The sequence below is a fragment of the Eucalyptus grandis genome, chromosome 2, assembly GCF_016545825.1.
Source record: "Eucalyptus grandis isolate ANBG69807.140 chromosome 2, ASM1654582v1, whole genome shotgun sequence".
Lineage (NCBI taxonomy): Eukaryota > Viridiplantae > Streptophyta > Magnoliopsida > Myrtales > Myrtaceae > Eucalyptus > Eucalyptus grandis.
In genome coordinates, this window is record NC_052613.1 from 34,105,058 (window position 1) to 34,125,645 (window position 20,588).

At 38.6% G+C, this 20,588-nt stretch overlaps 2 protein-coding genes across 2 annotated transcripts; one reads left to right on the forward strand and one right to left on the reverse strand.

The window, feature by feature from the left end:
• The first annotated feature begins 258 nt into the window (after window positions 1-258).
• Window positions 259-3,664, forward strand: LOC104423072 (auxin-responsive protein IAA26). Its single transcript, XM_010035530.3, has 6 exons — window positions 259-893; window positions 1,052-1,698; window positions 2,227-2,507; window positions 2,665-2,812; window positions 3,188-3,252; window positions 3,345-3,664. The coding sequence occupies exons 2-6, from the start codon at window positions 1,118-1,120 to the stop codon at window positions 3,386-3,388; spliced, it is 1,119 nt and encodes a 372-aa protein (XP_010033832.2). The 5' UTR covers window positions 259-893; window positions 1,052-1,117; the 3' UTR covers window positions 3,389-3,664.
• Window positions 3,665-6,559: 2,895 nt separating this feature from the next.
• On the reverse strand, window positions 6,560-13,234 carry LOC104423071 (nuclear poly(A) polymerase 4). Its single transcript, XM_010035529.3, has 12 exons — window positions 12,524-13,234; window positions 12,352-12,429; window positions 10,987-11,094; window positions 10,525-10,587; window positions 10,278-10,439; window positions 9,478-9,591; window positions 9,311-9,373; window positions 8,866-9,195; window positions 8,609-8,773; window positions 7,541-8,467; window positions 7,229-7,302; window positions 6,560-7,137 (listed from the first exon to the last, which is right to left on the reverse strand). Exons 1-12 carry the CDS (start codon window positions 12,668-12,670, stop codon window positions 7,122-7,124), a joined length of 2,247 nt encoding a protein of 748 aa, XP_010033831.2. The 5' UTR covers window positions 12,671-13,234; the 3' UTR covers window positions 6,560-7,121.
• Between the last annotated feature and the right edge of the window lie 7,354 nt (window positions 13,235-20,588).

Genomic DNA, 20,588 nt, shown 5'->3' on the forward strand with positions numbered 1-20,588 from the left:
TACTCGGACTTCTCAACTAACAAGTAGCTTTCACACCTGTCCGCTTCCCTCCCCCTTCTCTCCACCCCTGTGAAGACTTTGGACTAGTGTGCGTGGAGAAGTTAGCTCGTGTCCGGGAATGTGTGGTAGAGTGTACTGTAGACAGGGTGTGTGGAGATTTTGAAAAAAGAAGAAAAGAAAAAGAGGGGGTGAAAAGGGCGGATCCTTTAGCTTTTTCATCTTTTCTCTCTGGGTCTGGAACAGGGGAGGAGAGAGAGAGGTCATCTTTTTAGGGCCCTTTTAAAGGGGGTGGTCAGACACAGCACGCTTTGCTTGTTGAGCTGAACAATCCAGCGTTTTATTTAGGGGACGAGGGCCGGGGGGTTGCGTGCGTAGTGCTCTCAAAATTCCATTTTTTTTCCCTGTTCTGGGTTTTTCGGGCAAAGGGAATCTTTATCATCTTCTGTTCCTCTCACTTTCCTCTTGCCCCCCCTTCTTCTTCATCTTAAAAAATCACCTTTCCTTTACAATATACCATCCTATCTCGCATAAAGATAAGAGGGAGAGGGAGAGGGAGAGGCCACTAAGCGTGCCAATAATTTAAACCAAAGCGGTGTATCATTCCTCCCTATCGTAGCTCTCTTTACTTGCTTTTGGGAGAGTGTTGATCATTATTAGTGTTTTTTAAGCTTTTGGCCTGGTGGGGTTTTTGTATTTTCTTCTGGGGTTGGTTATAAGAAGCTGAGAGATGGGTGGTTTTTTCAGTTTGTGCTCCTGGTGTTTCCCTCGAGTGGTTTGAGTCTCTTGTAAGGCTGTCTCGTTCTTGCTACCTGGTTAATGCTTTTGGCTGGTTTTGAGGATGTGGGTCTTCGTGACTCTTTGCTCTGGCTGATTACCTACAATTCCTAGGATAGGTAAGTCTGAAAGTTTCTATTTGGCTTTGGCTTGTTCCCTCTCTTGCTTCTTAGCTTAATCCATGTGGTTTTGGGGTTGAAGTTACTCTTGCTTGTAGAAATCCAACCTCCATGCGGATTTTTCTCATTTGACTTTTCTGGTTTGTTCTCTGTTTCAGCGAAACAAGCACTTTTCCCCCCTCGTTCAACAGGTCACTTTAAGTTTCTCTTCTGGGTGGTAGCATATGGAAGGAGTTTCAGGAAATGGGGTGGCCAATCCTCAGCTGCTGGATTTGATGCCTAATAAGAGAGAATGGCACGTGATGATTGATGGAGCCAAAGCTCGTGGTTCTTCAGAAGAGAAAAAGCTGGAGCTCAGGCTCGGTCCACCGGGCACTGATGACTGGTGCAACCTAAAACAGGACATGAACAACAAGAGAAGGGACGAGGCTCTCCTTCCCTTCGGCCACTTCCCTTCCATGGCCTCCACACAAATCGCCACCAACAATGGTGGACACCAAGCCCGCAAGTTTGGCTCCTCAGAAGCTCTGGCATCTCCATGGCCTGGTACAAGTTACAAAGAGAATTGCCAAAAACTGCAAGACCAAGAGGAGATGAAGCCACCCAGGCCATATTACCCGTTCCCATCGACAATCTCTCAGAGCAAGAACTTGCCTTTCTTGCCAAAGGAGACTTCACAGCCCAACTGCAACAATAAAGGGTTGAACTTGCAAGATTCAGGAATGAAGAAGGCGTTTTCACAGGCCTCTGCCTCTGCCTCTGCCTCTGCTGCAAATACAGCTGTTCCCTCTGTCTCTCAGAAAAGGTACTGGAAATTATTCGTGTTGGGAACACAGCATTAATTTTCTCTTAAACCTATGACATGATGATTCTTCGTCGATGCCTGCTAAGGTGGCTCCTTTTATTGGTATTTTTTAAGTAATGATGTTTTTTCGTAGCTTTTCTGGCAACTCAGGCTTTTCCCTCTTTCATCCTTTTTCTTGCAAGTTTTGCCTTTTCCCTGCTATGTGTTCTCTGCATCTGTCATAAGGGCTAAAAAGGATGTTTACATGTAAAGATTGTCGCAGATGAGTTTTTCTTTTTTCTTTTTTCTGCGTTTATCAACTCTAGAGAAAAAGATGTTTTCTTGGTATTTACAGATTCTTAAACATATTAATCTCTGTCAAAAGATATGTATATATATTTATTTTTTATTTTTTGCTCGCATCTGCTTCTGATTGCTTCATTTACTCTTGTCTGGAAAATACTCATCTTCTAGCGACAAAGTCGTTCTGACTTATTTGGCTTTGCTTCTGTCTTTTTGGTTGCTATCTCTGAATGTTCTTGAAAGCAGAACTGCGCCTGGTCCAGTGGTTGGTTGGCCTCCAATCCGTTCATTCAGGAAAAATATAACCAGCGGCAGTTCCACCAAACCATCTCCTGAGCCTCAGAATGAGACCCCAAGCAAGGTTGGCAGGGAAGACAAACCTGTCGAAACCTCTGAAAAGAAGGGCATGTTTGTGAAGATCAACATGGAGGGTGTTCCCATCGGAAGGAAGGTTGATCTTAAAGCCTATGATAGCTATGAGAAGCTCTCATCTGCTGTTGATGAACTCTTCAGAGTCCTCCTTGCAGGTTATAACCATTGTGGATACCTATATAAACTCCTTAAATTTTGTCATAAAGGAATATTGTAGTACATGTTCCATTTATTTATATTTATTTTTTAGGGGTCAAGAAGAAGATTAGCTGACGATGTTCCTTGGTTTTTGTTCTTCTTCTTATTATCCAGCCCAAAGAGATTCCTCAGCTGGTGGAATCAACAAGAAGCAAGAGGAAGAGAAACCAATTACAGGGGTATTGGATGGGAGAGGGGAATATACTCTTGTTTATGAGGATAATGAAGGAGACAGGATGCTTGTTGGGGATGTGCCATGGCAGTAAGCATCTTAAATCTCTTGGTGGATGGATCTGATGCATTAAGATTATTATTCTCCCTCGCATTTTTATATTACAGGGTTTAACATGAATCCATTAGTGGGCTCGTCGTTTCATGTTTTAGATGTCATTTAGTGAACTCCGGACATTGCGTGTGGAATTTTCACCCGCATCGCTGTCCTTTTGCCTATTCTAGGATGAATTTTCGGTTTAGGTGCACTCGGAGCTCGATGTAGTGGATTTTCGTTTATGGACACGAAGAGAATTGGATTCTTTAATTCTCGCATTTGGAAGTTGGCTTGTTCTGTGATATTAATGTACAGAGGAGTACCATCTTGTTAATATTCTAATATATTGCTGCATGTATGGTTTTGCAGCATGTTTGTATCCACCGTCAAGCGATTGCGGGTGCTGAAAAGCTCTGAAGTTTCTGCACTGTGCCGTAAGTTTGTGCTTTGTTGGTATACAGGGACTAAAAATTCTTGCTCTATGTTGAGATCTAATAAATTTTTTGGTGTTTATCTTTTGTCTCAGTTGGCACCAAGCATGACAAGAATAGCCTTGAAATGAAGGAGTAATCAGAGGATTTTTTCATGAAGGATTTCCTGAGGAAGAGAAAGACACCATCTGTGTTCCATCTTTTGACATTTGACTTGAGATCTTTGATCAATGAGAAGTAAAATTATCTGTGAGCTAACTGTGTAGAATTTCCGAAGCAAAGTCGATTCAAGAGGGTCGTTTGGGTTTGTTCTTGTTGCAGATCCTCTTGGTTTTGTAAAAAGACAGCAGGAACTGGTTTTGGGTTCATGTAATATTGAATGCTACGTTATGTGAGATTTTCAGATACTCTCCAATCCCTCTTTTTGCTTCTTCAATTAGAAATCTTTAATGCCAATTCATGCAGTTGGGGTTCAAGTTAGGAGAGAGAACAATTGGTTGAAGCCTCCTCTTATTCAAGCACCGCAATTGGTTCTGAATCCAAAGAAGTGCTTTATGTCTTAGCTGACCATTACATTTGACTTTGACGTGCTAAGTTTCCAATGGGGTGAAATTTTTCTGATGCCAAACAAGCGTCGTTTGACCTCTAACCTCTGCTGTCTGAACGCCTTTTCTCACCCGTTGTTGGACCAAAAACGTCACGTTGCAACAGTTGTCGAATCTTAAATATCTGAGTGATTTACTTGAGGAAGGCTAAGGTTGTTGATGAACAGGTCGGTCAGAACATTTTAATGCACATGCCGCTTTTTTTATGCTAAGAAAATGAAAGTAATCTTTGATACATTCATCTAAGGTTAGTTTTAACTAGGTCGATGACTGAGGATAACATGGTCTCTCTCTTTGTCCAATTTAGTGTTCAGTTTCAGATGCTCCGAGAGAGATTATAGATTTAATTAACATTGATTGAACATGTCCATGAATTGATAAGGTAAGTGCAGGCACGACTAAATCTTCCATGGCTGATCGACAACTCAGAATTCTCAATCATTCCAGCATTTGATATAGGAGACTGGCATGTATGGAGCGTGTTGCGGCCGCACTAGAGCTGTGAGATGTATCAAGAAGAATGCACGGAAACAGCTCCACACAAATTGGTCATCATCTTTTGACCAAACAAATAAAAAAAAATAAAAAATTGGCCATCATCTTCAACATCCAATCCTCCATATGTTGTCTGTTTCTTTAATTCCCTGTAGACTGAAATCACTACCACTCAAAGCCTCCTTTTGGGCACGAATGGAGTGATGAGAAGTGAACAAAAGGCATGCCCTTTTTGATCTCAAAAGACCCTCCTCCACTGCACTGAGAGCATAACAAGGACATTGCAAAGTGATCTTCCATGGACTCTCAACTCTCCTCTTTCTTTGGTCCTCTCTCAAGGACGATCTGTTATTCATTTTATGCGAACGGGAGTTCAACATCTGTACTTTTAAATTTGCTTCGGCAGGGCTTCTTGATGAGCTCAATTAGGGGCTGGAGGAGCTGTTTTCTTTTTTGGGTTAGGTTAGGTGCTGAGAGTCAATGCCCCCGCAGGCAATTAAACAACATTGGCTTGAAAACTTTGAAAATGCACTCCACACCGAGAAAGCGGTGGGGTCCTTTTGGTTGCGTGCTGCCTAACTTGAGGGACAAACCTCTCAAGTAATGGTCTCCATGCCGAAAGGAATCATTCGTTCGTGCGCGCCCCCACGTGTGCGTTTCGGTTGGTGAACGTCTCAGTCAATTTCTTTTCCTTTTGTATTTTCCTGTATCAATCTTAAAGATTTTCTTGTTTTGGGGAGAGGTTCCTTTCGTTGAACATTGCTGGCCGAATTTAAATTGGGACATGCCTAAATTGCTGAGCGAAAACAACTGCACAGCTTTTGTAGACAGACGACCCTTGAAGTGGTTTGTGTTGGTGGGAGTCTTTGGAAGAGACAAACCAGGCGTCAATTGTCTTAAAGACAAGGACGGAAGGAGAGAGCTATCCTTTTCCCACTGTTGCCTTAATCATTGCAGCGATAACAGTGGGAATCTTGTGACAAGGGTTGTGCGAAATCCTTACGAAATTCAATCTTAAAACGTTCCATTATCTTCAAATAAACATCATCCGGACGCAATTTTCAATTACCGATTCAAAGATAGCGAGACCTGAAATTTTATAGAGGACTTACAAAGCATAACGACAAGCAATAATTTTTCCGATAATATATTTTGTAGCACTAAGCTTTGTTTAATCTGGGCTGGGCACACGAACCGCAAGGAGAACCCAGAAAGACTAATAAAAAAAACTTAACATCCTCAATCGGACACATAAGACTCTAACGATAACCAAACTGCTGCGTACGACTTTAGGTTAGAAAAATGGAAAAGATGGATGACTAAAAATCCGTTTGTTCCAACATTTTTCCTCCTCCACCCGGGGCAAACGTGGGGGCAGGGGTGATGGAGATAGCCCACCTGAAAATCGTTCAGACAAGAGGGCGGGGGGTTTGACAAAATCCCTGAAATTTGGGGGGCTGATTGCACAAATAAAAAAACATTTAGGTGGAGAGAGAGAGAGAGAGAGAGAGGCAGGCAACGTGATGCCTAGTCAAAGTGGCTTTGCTTTATCGATTGAACTCGGCATAAAAAAAACGGATACAAATTCGTGATTTACCCTAAATCGTTGTCATGCACCTCTGTCTAACACAACATTGCAAGTGTATGGTCATGTGAACTGATTTGATTGCCTATAAAGACTATAGCGAGTAATGGCTCAAGAAGAGTCGTAGCATGTCGTGTTGAATTCGTGCCGCGCTTTCGTGCCGACTTGAGCATTAATTGGGCAAAAGCCCAATTTCGAAAGAGAGTTACTACAAAAGTTACTGCAAAAGAATGGAGGACTACGGACTCTATTGATAACTATAGAACCTTCTACCTCCAAGCAAACATGTCAAAACCTCCAAACCTTTCTGCCACTACCAAATTCAATTGCTTAACATAGCGCTTTTTCCCCAAATAAACCTTGTGAAATCTCCTCCCGATGTTCTCAAGTAAAATCGAGCAAGAACAACTTTTTCGGGTCAAAAGAAACTTCAGACACAACAGTTCAAAGGGTCAATAGGTAATTCTTGCCATGTAACGGTGCTGTATTTTCTAACTATATATCGGTCGAGGTAAAACAAAACTGTTCAAGCTGCATGCCGGATCATCAGTAAACTTTTAACGCTAAAAGGCCACCCAGTCAAATCAGAGAGAGAGAGAGAGAGAGAGAGAGAGAGAGAGAGAGAGAGGGGCTAAATATCCGTTACATTACACGTCAGTAGTGTACAATGACTCGGAAACAGAGTAGAACATCGAAACCTGCTACACACACTAACCTACCGAAGCATCTCGTTGTCCATATGGCGAGATCCTCCATCCTCATAAACAAAACCACTTTCTATAGAAAGAAAAACCCACCGAACAAGTCCAGCATATTTCGCGACATTTTCCCATACTTGACAGAATGCTGGAATAATCAGTGAGAGCATCAAGCGCAAGCGCTTCGGTCTAAAATTAGAACTGTACAGATCAAACTGCAAAGCTTTGCAGTTCACACTTCACATCACGTTCGAAGACAAATTTTCTTCCCTTTTTTTTTTTTTGACATTTTGGTTGAAGTTTGCTTCACAATATGAAGGTACCAATGCGCCTGAAAAAGAAACAAATGAAAGCCAGCAATTAGTATACTTACCAGAAACTGCTGGCTTTCTGTCTCCTTTGGTCTTTCTGACTCTGATGGCCTCACAGCCAAGAACTTTTATCAGTTGATTCACAATTTCAATCCTTTCAAAGCTGCTCATGTAAAACTCAACCTGCCATCGAGCTAAACCACCAGAAAGGGCACTATGTAAAGACAATCGTGGTGCCAAAAAGTAGAGAATGCTGCAAAAAATTTAATAAAAAAACGCATGAACCTTATCACTGGCTTTTGCACCTCTGGGTCCATGCCGCCCCTCGGCTGAAGTGCCAGCCCAACCACCGCATTTGGCTTCACAACACACAAAACGAGATGAAAAGGAAAATAACTCAGTAAATAAAACGACGCCAAAAAACAAAGGAAAAATGACTCTCCAAGAAGGTAATGCAACTTGAATGAGTCGCTTAGATGGACAGATATTGTCCTGATAGAGGCCCGGGTACTGTATAATCAGCTCTAAATGAAAAGGGCAAAATAGAGGAAAGGGAACACAAAAACTAAAATGCAAAAGAGAGCTTAAATTTAAAACCTCCAATTCTTCTCGCAAGCCTCCTGCGAACTCAGGACATCCAACCTCCAAAGGTGAGTTCGAATCTGCCTCACATGAATCACTCCGAGAAGACCCCAGATTGGTACTACCATCAATGCTAACCTCAGCACTCCCATTATTCCCCTCACTGCTTCCGAAGGTAGAGTCAAGCCGCATTCCCTCACATGAACCCACCTCACTGGCAAGCACTCTAACAGCACTGAAATTAGAAGCACAGCCACCTTCGGCATTTTCTAACTTTGACCGTTCATCAACCTCAGCTACTTTCAGCTCTTGGTTGATGGACCCAGTATTAGCACTAAAGTTAATAGACTGAAAGTCGCAACTTTTGCCAACCTGCGATGTCATGTTCAACTCAGAAGTCTCTCCCTTTCCCACTAAACCTAATATAGAATTCTCCTGAGACAGGTTGCGGGGTTTGTCAGTAACAATTTCAGGTGATACTGAACCACATGTGTATGGACTGAGAGATCTGCGTTTCTTCAAACCACTTTGATTCACATTCTCCCCTACAAGGCTTTTCTTCTTTTTAAGGTCTCTCTCAGCTGATTCACCCTTGCACACATCAGCATCTTCTGAGGAAGCTTTTTCACCTTGATGCTGGGTTGAAATTCTAGATCGAGCTCGCTTATATCCATCAGGAAACACATAAGAAGGAATCTGTCTTCTGCGAACATGAGACACATATATCTCCATCCCCGGTTTCCAGAACATATACATATTTACGGAGTGCCTAAATTCATCAACCGTCCCACGTATGTCAAACTGCTGACCTTCCTGAACTTTCTCCCCCTGTTTCCTCTGCAAACCCATGAAAAAAGCCGTATGTGCACATTGCTTTGATGTATCAACATACTCGTGAGGGTATGGATGGCATTGCAACTTCCCATATGTGTCCCGTTCAATCTGCAAAACAACAGAAAAAAGTGAACAAGGAGTAACATAAAAGTTGCCATTCTATTTTATCTCATCAGTTCATAACGGATGCACATATAGGAGTGCATCAGGTTGAACTCTCTATTCCCAGTGAAAGAGGATGGAGACTACCATCAAAGTCAACTGCCTAAGCCTCGATTCCACCCAGCCTTTCCAAGAACGCAAGTCATCTGCATCGTCAGCAATTACGTCGACCTGCAAATAATTTTTATAGCTTTCGAAGAACATATAAGGCTCAAATAGTGCGTTCCACTGGGCCTTGTTCAATTCTATCTCCTGTAAAAAAAAGAAGGTACAACACAGAAGGACATCAGAATATATCAGAAAACTAACCAACCTATGTGAACAAGATACTGGTATATGCATACCTCACATATCTTGTTGCCAAATTGGAACTGTTCCATCATAACACGCAGAGTACTGGTTGAGACATTATAACTAGAATTCATACAAGGATATGCAGGTGTTATGATAGGCATATGATGGGTCCTGTCACGAGGATTTTTACGTGGATCCCAAACAGAAAAGCCAAGTTCATCCTCTTCAATTGGGCATAACATAACTGGGTTTGGCCAATGCCACTGTGTATAAACTCTGAAGAACCGTGAAACTAGCATACTGGGGACCGCATTAGGATAAAGCTGGCACACACGAGCTACAAGCAATGCCCAGTTGACACCACCAAGAAATCCAGTCACCTACATATTAAAAGATAGAGAGAGAGAGACAGAGAGATCAGATAAACTGAACAAGAAAAACCTGACACTAGTTTGTTGATCCATTGCTGTATGTAAATAAAAGGAGAATACTCACATTGGAATAGACGCCACGCCTTTTAGCCCAAAGCTTTAGACAGCGGAGTGTAGTCCGAAAATTCTACACATAATTGACACACATAAAAGCGACATAATACTGATAAACAGGGAAAGAGACTCAAATAAATCAAACCACCAAGAAAAAAGTAGTACACATCTTTGTACCTCAGCATTCGGAACAAGCTTCAGAATTTGATCTGCAACCCTGCACCCATTGAGACTTCGAACAGTAGGTTCATCAACATCATACAGAACAGATACTTGGGAGATGTCAAAATCCTGTAGAAAGGTGATTCCCAAGAAAAAGAAAGTCAAGAAATGAAGCATAAGGCCAGAATATCATCTCTGATGAAAGAAACATGAAAAAGAGGAGGATCCATGCAGCATACAAAATACAGAGGTTGAAAACTAGTTAAAAATTGACAAAGGAAAGATCTCCAATAACTATGTCTCCCACTCAGTTCCCTTCACAAGTTAATCCAACACATTGAAGATTCTAGTCCTAGCATTTTGCACATATAAACATGTCTCATGGTCATAATCATTACCCTGCCTGTTTGACATAAGGAGGCTGCACCACAACAGAGGCACAGGGAAAAAACCAAACAAGAGAGAAATTGCAACAGCGCATTCTGAAAATGCAAGTTAGATGTATTTAGCATCCACTATCCATGTCGTAATTATTATAGCTTAATTTGATACAGCTACAGCAAACTGAAGCCCACAGACATCACATTATCCACATCTATGCTAATGTTTGCATGCAGTCAAGCATGAAAGACCTAATCGTTAACATTTCAGTGCATACACATCAGGAACTCAGGGATTTTAAACTGCCACAGAAAACACAGAGGACTACGATGTGTAGGCGGATCCCCAAAGACTTTTGAGGACTCAACTTTGATCATAAAGTAAGAGAAACAGTTATAAAGTTCATAAGAAGAACAAAGATAATCTCCACTCACATCTGGCACAACCAGTAGCGAAATGCTTGCATAAAGAAGGTCGATTGATATCCCATCAAACTTAAATTTCATTACAGGCACATGAGCATTGGGAACTGGCTGTAATTCCGTCACTTCTTCCATCTGTGCCAGGATGTCATGCAATATGAAGAAGAAATCCTCCTGATGAGGGTTAAAAAACTGAATTAGATATATGTAAAAATGAGGATGGAGCAGATAAACAAGTAAGATGAACAAATTGAATTACCTCTCGATTCACATAGGATGGCCCAACACACAAAGTGTCTATGTCAGCACCAGGGCCATGTACCTGCATAAAAAGAAAAGTTTGAATTATTTTTCCCCACAACATAAAGGCAAAGAACAACACTCAGAATTGCAACTATACAATCAATCATTAATTAATAAACAAAAATTTTGAAAAAGGGAATCCTACTACTTATGTCACTAAAATCAACCAAAAACTAAAAATCAAGAAGCAGTCTCCCTCTTACTGTCAGAACGGGGCATCACAGGCTGCACACTGCACACATGCGGTAATACAAAAAAGAAACAATATTATGCTACTGCAGAGAACCCTCTTACAAGAGGAAAATTACTGAAGATTTTGATATAGAAACCAAGGGTAAATAACAAGATGAGAAATGACCAGGAAACTGTTTTTGTAAAACCATATAAGGAGTAAATGAACCAAATGAAAGAACCTTACCCCAAGCCTATAAGAACCAAAAGTAAAAATAACAGCATTTGCATCCTCCACCATTTGATCCGAGTACCCGCGTAGACGAGTTAGTTGCTTCACCCAATCTTTTACAATCTGAAAATGGAAAAAGAAAGCATTGACAGCACGAATAAACAAACTTAGGAGACTTTTTACCACAGACAGTACTTTCACATATTACAGGAATGCTTGAATCCTCTTGAACTTCCGAAAAGCTCAGTATCCAAAAACAGTTGGACCAACAAAAATTACCAACAGCGATATAGGAGATCCTAAAACTTTCTCTATTATTATATCATTTACTCATACAGAGTAAGAAAAACCATCAGAAACACAAAGTGTAATCAACAATGAGTACCAGCGGGTAAAAACTCCAAAAGTATTACCATTAGCAATCCAAAAAAAAAAGACTCATCAAACTAACAAATATAGATAATCCATGCAAGTACCAAATAAACAAAATAACTATCACATGCTTCAATTTGCAGAAGACAATTTCTTTGTTTTCTTTCCCCAAAAAAAAAAAAAGAAGAAGAATTTATTCTGACCCTAAAATCTAAAAAGATATTTTTGGCCTTTCAATATTAGAGCAAATTCAGCTTCTCTCCAGCTAGGCTTGATGTAACACAACAGATTATTAAGCAAAATGCCCATCGTTTTATCTTTGGCATGAAACCAATGCAATCATTAAATCCTGTAGCAGAACAGGTTTTAATGTAACATCAATTTCTTGAGCAAAGTTGCCAGCTAAGTGAACTCAACTGAACATTATTACACCCTTCAGCTGGCCAAAAGCAATTTTCCTCGCTGCCTCCACAAGAGAAAAAAGCATCTCAAGAAAATTTTTAGTATGTAGATTGAGAACAGAAATCTGCTGAGATCATCCCCCGTATTGTTCACCTTCTCCAAGAACCATGTCTATGATGCAATCATCCAAGAAAACAAATTCAGGCCTCATCTATAATGCTCCCTGCCACATAAGTTACTAGCATAAAATACGAAACTATCGATGGATCCTAAATGGACTCTGTTGTTCCTCAGGACGCATAGACACTTGAACCAACAATTCCAGATTTTAGATACAAAAAGAATTTACAAATCCCATTCCATGCTTGTGTTTAGCACGTAAAAGCAACACACAATGCCTCACTGCTTTCACTAAAATCGTCCAACTTGGCAGAAACCAAAAAAAAAAAAAAAAAAAAGATTAACCAACAACAGCTCCTCCTATGCAATATCAATTTAACTGCGAATCATAGAAATCTCCCGCAACAAGACCTCAATACGCAGATGTAAATTCAAACCAAGCAACAGCATCCCCAATATCCTAATCACGTACAACCCACAATTTACCTGCCCAATCCGATCGAGAACCATCTGTCTCTTCAGAGCCTCCTCTTCGCTCTCATAGAGCCCAGCATCGACCAAAAACTGCGCGCCCAAGCGAAATCCCAGTGAGAAAAAAAGAAAGAAATTCGCAAACGCCGAACCAAACACAAGACGCCAAGAAAAACACAAATCCAACCTTCTCCAACTCCATGCTTCTCTGAACATCGACCTCGGTGGGCCCCAACACCGATATCGGTTTCGTGACCCCGAATTGCTTCGCGGCCGTCGCCGTCGTCGCCATCGCCGGCGGCGGCGATGCCCCCAAACCCTCCGAGCTCACCATCTGAGACGAATCGAACGCAAAAAGGCGGAACCCCAATCGGGCCAAGAACCGTCCCAATCGACGAAAAGAGACGCCAAAGAAGAAAAAAAGCACAAAATCCCCCCTTTATCCCCCAAGAACACCCCCGACCAATTCCGGCAGATACCCAGAAGACCTAGAACCGAAGGACCGATCGCCGATCGCCGAGATCGCCGAAATCGCCGGAATCGAGCCCCGATCGGAACAGAGAGGAATCGGGGGAGGACCAAAGACTCCGACTTTCCGGTCCCATCGAGAGAAAGGGGGCCCGCCAAGGTAGAATAAGAAGGAACAAGCGAGGAACGGGAGCGGATCAAGAAAAAGCCGAAACCCTAGCGGAGAACGCAGACCGACCGCGAATCGGCACCGCCAGCGGAGGAACCCAAAAGAGGAAAGGGGGAAAGGGGGGAAGAAGAAGCGGAATCTCTACCCAATTCGAGAGGGAGAAGGGCGAATGGCGAAGCAGATGATGAAGAGGAATCGCAGTGCGAAATCGCGTTGGCGAAGATGCAGATAGAGAGAGAAAGCGAGAGTTGATTTTTCCAAGCTGAGGAAAGAGAAAAAAAGAGAGAGAGAGAGAGAGAGATGATATTTTCTTTTTTTTAAATATCGGGAGACGGTGGTATGGCATCGGTGATTTTTGTGGTTCTTTCCTTTTTTTTCTTTTAATTCGTGCGTATAAATACTTCTACTCCTCCTCCTTCTTTTATTTATTTATTGAAATACGGATTAATTTTGCCCTTTTTTTTTTATAATTTTTGATTGATCTTATTTTCCGGTCGGAAACTTAATTTGAAATTTAATGAGATGCATATTTTTGGGTTTCCATCACGGATTTGTTTAATATTTTCACGTGATTTTCAAAGTCCGGATGATATTAGTTCCTTAAATTTGATGGGAAAACTTGAGAATGTAACGTCTCGCTTTTTTATTTAATTTGGAGCGATCAAGAATTTTGTTTGACAATGTTGTATCTATTTAAGATCTTTAATTGATCTTTTTTCCCACCTTTTTTCCAGTGTTGTGATGTGTGATTTTGGTTTTATTGAACAAGAGATATTTATATTTCTTTTTAAAAAATTCGTACATGCATATGCATACAATTGTTTTATGACATTTTGATGGTTGAAATATTCGTTTAACTATACAACTTCGGTGGAAAGTCAAGAAATTTGAAGATTCTTTTTCTCGTGTTCACATTAGTGACTTTAGTAAATAACTAAATAAAATAAAATTGCAGTTCTTAATGTATTAATCGCGTGATCCGATGCTTCGAACTCGAAAAAATTCAAATTCGGCTTCTGTCGATAACTTCCGTTCCCAACACTCGACAACCCATAAATTTTGACAGATCTCGCGTTGCAATTTTCATTTAATCTCGAAATGCTTGGAATATTCCAGATATTTGTATTTCTGCACGGACAATCGCATGAAACACGATCCTAATTTGCCCTAAACAGACAAAACAACGTGAACTGTTTTTTCCTGGATATTTAATCTGGAGGCAAAAATAATAATTAATTAATTAATTATTATTGAGTGAGTGGGGTGAGGTGGGGAGCACTGTACGGTAACGTCGGCTTGACGCGGAAGGTTAGCCAAATGCCTTTTGACTCCAAATGGCCTCTCTCGTTGGCCGGCCCTTCCCCCACCAATAATAATCATCACGTGGTCGGTTTCTTTTCTTTTATTATTTTTTTATATAATGCCTCGCGCCTGATTTGATTGGTGTAAACATAACAGAAAATAATGTAAATAATCCCTAAACTTTTATCCGATATGCAATATTATCCTTGAATTTTTAGTTTCTTCAATGTGGGATACGAATTTTGGTACAATGTGTAATGTTGTCCATGCACATTTAATTTGTTTGATGCATGCTTTATGTTGCCCCTAGAATTTTAAATATTTATATGAATTATATTGAACAAATTAAAAGTTTATGAATGACATTACATATTAATAAAAGTTTATGGATCATTTGTGAATCACTACATTAATCAAAAAACAAAATCCATTGTGCTTTTCCAAATGTGAAAATTTTACTCTTTTGTTCTTAATTTTTTGTTAGACTTTAACCGGTTATCTAAAATGGTTAATATCACAAAAAAACTCCAAATCGATATCTATTCAAAATTGTTATTCGTGTAACAAATTTATCATTCATTAATTTCCGTTAAATTTACTATCAAACTGTTGAGTCATATGATATGTGGCAATTGACAATACTAGTTTGAGATTTACCATTCGTTTGTTAAAATTAATGGACGGTAAATTTGTCATAAATATGCAAATTTTGAGTTGTTTGTGGTTAAAAAGATTAGTTTGAGGTAAAATATTACAAGTCTACTAGCTTTTGGTCAAAAAATTAGTTTAAAGTAAATTTGTCATAAATATTTTTGTAATATTAATCTTATCTAAAAATATATTGCTTGATGGATGAATTAATTTAAGTCATAAAAAGATCCTACGCGCTGGCGTAATTATAAGTAATATATAATGGTTCTATCTCGAAATTAGCGAGGAAGACAAATGAACTTTATTTAATAATTAATTTGAATGATGGGAGGGATTCGAATTTGACAGACAAGAAACGGAAAAAGAAAAAGAAAAAGAAAAGGTTGTTGAATTGCCACTTCCTTGACATTGTTAATGAAGATAATGATTTACCTCTTGTCTCTTTGGATTCAAATTTGGGGAAATTTCTTCTTCTTTTTTGTCATCTTAATAAACGATTAATGTGTTTTTTTTTTCTTTGTATAATTGAGGCTAGCATGAATGGGTCGGGTTGTACATTTAGCTCTAAGGAGGATGATTCATATTAATGGGCTTGGTGGCCAGTAGGCCCAAATAGGATTTGGGTGTCATTAGTTACTTTTTATGCTCACTTGGTATGGATCCAAACTAGATCAAACCACATTAAACAATTTGAAAATAAGCTTCACCAAATCAAAACATTTAGGTTGCATTTGATGATCCAAATTTGAATCTAGATAGGATGTTAAATTATTTTCTCTAATGTTTCATGAGGTTCTCCAAACTTGATATTCCCAAATACATTCAAATAAATTGCTAGATAAGATATGGCATATAGGGTGAGATAATCCAAATTTGATATAAAATTTTATAAACTAACTTGGCAATTTCCACACATTAGGAAAACCCCATCTATGTGGGACTCACTGGTGGCACCCCACCAACACTCTAGAGGTTGTCCACCATGTTGATCCCTCATTCTAGCATCCTTAAGTATCTTGTCGGTCCTCTTACTCGCGGCTCACTTACAAGGCTAGGGCTCTCTCTTTCTCAATTAGTTTTCTAGCTTTTCCACCATCACCAAATCATCTCTCAATTCATCTCTGTACATCGCCTTTGATCCCTCATTTTCATCACTTTAAATTAGGTGTTCATACACCAAAGATAGATCCTTATCACCTTTAGTTCACAATTTTGCTTAATGGAAGATGTCGCATCTGTTCAAAGTAATCAAGCCCTCGAGGTCAATTTCATAGAGACTGTTTTAGTGGTTGAGAGGTTTGAGTCATCATGTATACGGAGTTCCTCGAACATGGGATATTCAAAGATTTTCAAATAATAAAGATTTTAAAAGATTATCTATTCTATTTTAAATTGTAGGTTTTCAAAGATTTTAAATTCTATTTGAGGTTGCACCAAGGATATTTATACAAATTAGAGGATATTTGGAGGATTTCAAATTCCCATTTATCATATGCTATCTTAATTCGAATATGGACGACTAAACACAGCCTTAGTATATTGAAATTGAACTAGGTGGTTTGATTTGGTTCAAAACCACGTAAATTGTTCCTTTGTGCTTTGTTTGGCTTATCAAGATTTTCATTTGTTGGTAATATTATATTTAAAAGGGTAAAAACAAAAAAAAAAAAACTCTAAACCATGCCAACTATGATATGATACATTTACCTAAACTATTTTCAGTGACATAAAAAAATTCTAAACTTGTACTTTAAGTAGCACCGACACCGACACGCCATGTAGGACACAATGACATGACAAACCGACACGTTGTCTCTTAAAAAATAGAGAATTCTGACATGTTTAGGACACGTATATTAAATGTATATTTTATATATACATTATAAGTTATTGTTTTTATGATTATTTAAATACATTAATTTGATTCAAATTCACAAATAAAAATAAATAATAACCTAAAATGAATTTACACTAAAAATATTGATCTATGGTTTGTTAATATCATTTATTATTTCAATTTGACAAATTCAACTTAATTTTAATAATCCATAAAACTTAAAGAAAAAAACAAGCAATCCACATTTTGGACTTGCATGCTAGAAAATGAGAAAAAAACTTAGGGAGTGAATTGTGTATCGCGAGAAGTGAAAATCGGAAAAGAAGAAAACATTAAGACACATTTGGTTCAGCCCTTGAGGAAAATTTGGAGTGTTTGTCAACCATTCCCCAAAGAGTCTTAGATTGAAAGTTAGCCTTGAGAAGGTTAGAAGCTCAACGCTAGTAAAACTAGCATTGAGCTTTCAGCATTTCCAGAACACTGAGGGGCTCTATTAAAGAAAGTTCGTGAAGTTCCTTTTTGCCCTCAAAAAATCATTAGAAATCCAAGTTTAGCCATTTTTATAAAAAAACAAAACATAAAGTTCGTTTCTCTCCCTTCTCCCTTGAGGCTTCTCTAGAAAACAACTCATGCCCGCTCTCTCTTACTTGCATCTTGCTCCCTACCCCTCATGCTCACTCTTTTTTACTCCCTTGCAAATCCTCCCGAAGTTCCCTTGTACTTGCAACTACTCTTTTACAAGTTCACAATCGGTACGCCTCTTCCTCTTAATTTTTTTTGCTTTTTGGGTTTTCCTTCAATTCCTTCAACGCGTGATTTCCAGGGTTTTACATCTTGTGTTGTCAAATGGGTTGGAGGAATGTGAGAGCCATAACTTCCCAAGCTGTCATTTTAGACCTCGTCTATAATCTTATATTTTTATTACACAAGCAAAAGAGTATATATTTTTTATATAAGGAAATTTCACTTAAGAACAAGTTTCATAATGACATGCTTCCATTTCATTCATCATGAGTATGGATTACATGAGGAAAAGAACATCTTGACAATTACAAACCCAACAAATTGTACATTAAGATGACCAAAACAAAATACTTGAGAAAGCCAAAAATGTGTCTAACTCCTCTACCCGATAGTTTTCTTTATTCACTACATCCCTCCATATTTTTACACACTTTATGCCTAACAAATCACCAACGGATGGGGCCAAACAACCTTTCATTCACATTGAGATACACAAACATAAAATGCATAGGAAAATGATTAGGGCTTCCATCATCTATCTAGATACATGCATAATGAGTCAAAAAATGAGTCAAAATAATGCTAGAATCTTGATCTTCGAAGTTTTATATACACCCACAACTCACACTAGTGTGCCATAAGTTGCTAATGGAGGTACATCCATAGCTAATAATCTAAGAGGGAAAAATAAGGAATGGGTAACAATGCCTAGTAAATGATAAAGCATAGCATGAAATAACAAGATCTTAACTTTGCTCACTAGTGAACATAGCTCAAACATAGTGAATGCTTATAAACAAGAAATATATCAAATAGGACAGCATATGATACCAAAAATATAATGCGAACTAAACATGTTAAAGTGAATAAATGCATGAAAACCGCATCACAAGGCATACACAAATCTCGTTCATACATCACAAATCACACATGAACTCATTTATGCATCACATGGCACATGGCTACATCGTCACACATACTTATATGCTTTGTGGATTAATTTCAAATGTGTGAATATTTCATATCCACCATCGAATTGGATTTAACCTAAGATGCTAACCGGATTCATTCGAGTCATTTTGGGTCATTGGTTGGACTTCAAGGGACGCTGGCCTTAGCCATCTCTCTCCGAGGCATCCCGGCATCCAAAGGTCACCGGACTTGTGACTAAAATCAAGGCATCCCAAACCACACAACTTTGGGCATTTCCACTTCTCGAGGGCATCATGTGTCGCTAGGTGATGGAATATCTCTTAATTTGGTCAATTCACACATTTCACTACATCACTATTTTATTAAGGCACATTTATAACACCTCTAGCACATGCATACACCACCACACAACATGCTCAATATGCCAAGATTGCAATGCAATAGCATGCACTAAATAGAATTACTATTTATATGACTTTCCAAGCTTATTTTACTTCATTTTGCACACATGATGAGCACTATCCATGTACAACCATCAAGCATAGGTTCTCAACAAGCTAAATTCATCAACAATCAATAAAACATGCCTTTTTCAATAGGTGTAACATTAGAAACAACAACAAGACCACAACTGGCCCTTATCGACAGAAACCAAACCCACATGCATGGCTCTAAAATTAATATTAGAAACTTAACCAAACAAGTTTGAAAAATTTCCAAAATTTAATTTGTTGTAAAACACATTTAAAATAATCTTTCATGTGGAAAGCTTAATCCATTTCTTTTTAGAATAAGAGTAGCAAATCGCACAATACAGTTACCAAAATTATTCCTCTATCTGAAAATCACGTTTTAAAAACTAGCTTGGTTTGAAATCCAAAACTCATTTATTTACTCTAAAATTTAGATACATTATACTTTAAGATGTACAGAACAACTTTTGTGAAAAAAAATCATTTTAATAAGAGCTAATAAAAATTCATTGAACACCAAAAGGTCTTTAATTCCAGTACAAAAACAAGTTACTGATTTGCATGAAACGAGACTGATAACTTTATTTTATTTTATTTTTAAATCCAAAAAATCCCGTGTAAAATATATGTTGTAAGATAAGATGTTTAGAACATTTTCCAAGAGAAAGCTACCATAAATTCGCAGCACATTTCAATCCACAAAATCATTAAATGTAGGAGGTTCGGCAAAACATATCTTAAGGAAATTCAACTTCAACTTCTAGAATCGCATCTCATGCAAGTTTAGCACCTAAAACCTTTGAGAAAACTTACATGCAAGACCTCTCACACATCATAAAACACATGCAAGCTAACATTATCCAAAGATCTATATCTTATAGCCGATAATCCACTAGATTGAGCTAATTCACCCTTAAGTGTCAAGAGAATGTCGAAGTATAATACCTAGCTTATTCCCTTACTTAGTTTAGGATACAAAAATGGCTTCCATGAGCTAGCTTGAAGATTGCTCGTTTCTCTATTCACTAGTTCTTTGATGAACAATAAGGGAATGGGAAGAAAAATGTGAGAGAGAGAGAGAGAGAGAGAGAGAGAGGGAAAGAAGAAAGAAGATAAACCAAAGAGAAGGGAAAATGAAGAGAAAAGATGGTGGGAAATGATGGTATTCCTTGGGAATTTTCCCTCGTTGTAGCCATGAAAAGGAGAAGTTTGACTAGAGAGATTTTAGGGTAATCATGAGGACTAATTTCGACTGGTGGGTAAGAGAAAGGGAAAACTGAAACTTTCATGGGAGTGTCAAAGGTAGGTTTGTCTTATTTGCATGAAAATTCTAGGTTTGTCATTTTTTATTTGGATTACATATCTTAAACAAATCTTAACTTGAACAGAAACAAAACTATTCCCCATCCTAACCTAAAGAATTCGGCCATCACAAACTAGGCACCTAATTAAGTAACTTTATTATAAGAACTCTATTAATAACATGGGCCAAAACTTGGTGGAATTGCTCATATCTTCAAGTCACCATTTCTAATGTTCAAGGTTCTTATGTCCACCATTATTTCCATATATCATAACATCAATAATTGAACCATAAGAAAGTATCATTGAACATATGAAATCATTCAAATTAATGCAAGACAAACATTGACCAAAATCTCGACATTTTCCAATT

Coding starts and splice junctions, on each gene's coding strand:
- LOC104423072 (XM_010035530.3), top strand. CDS start 1,118: ATGGAAGGAGTTTCAGGAAATGGGGTGGCCAATCCTCAGCTGCTGGAT. Junction 2,508..2,664: donor CTTCAGAGTCCTCCTTGCAG/GTTATAACCATT, acceptor CTTATTATCCAG/CCCAAAGAGATTCCTCAGCT. Junction 3,253..3,344: donor TGAAGTTTCTGCACTGTGCC/GTAAGTTTGTGC, acceptor CTTTTGTCTCAG/TTGGCACCAAGCATGACAAG.
- LOC104423071 (XM_010035529.3), bottom strand. CDS start 12,670: ATGGTGAGCTCGGAGGGTTTGGGGGCATCGCCGCCGCCGGCGATGGCG. Junction 9,196..9,310: donor GGCGTGGCGTCTATTCCAAT/GTGAGTATTCTC, acceptor TTTAATATGTAG/GTGACTGGATTTCTTGGTGG. Junction 7,303..7,540: donor GCTTGCGAGAAGAATTGGAG/GTTTTAAATTTA, acceptor TGTGTTGTGAAG/CCAAATGCGGTGGTTGGGCT.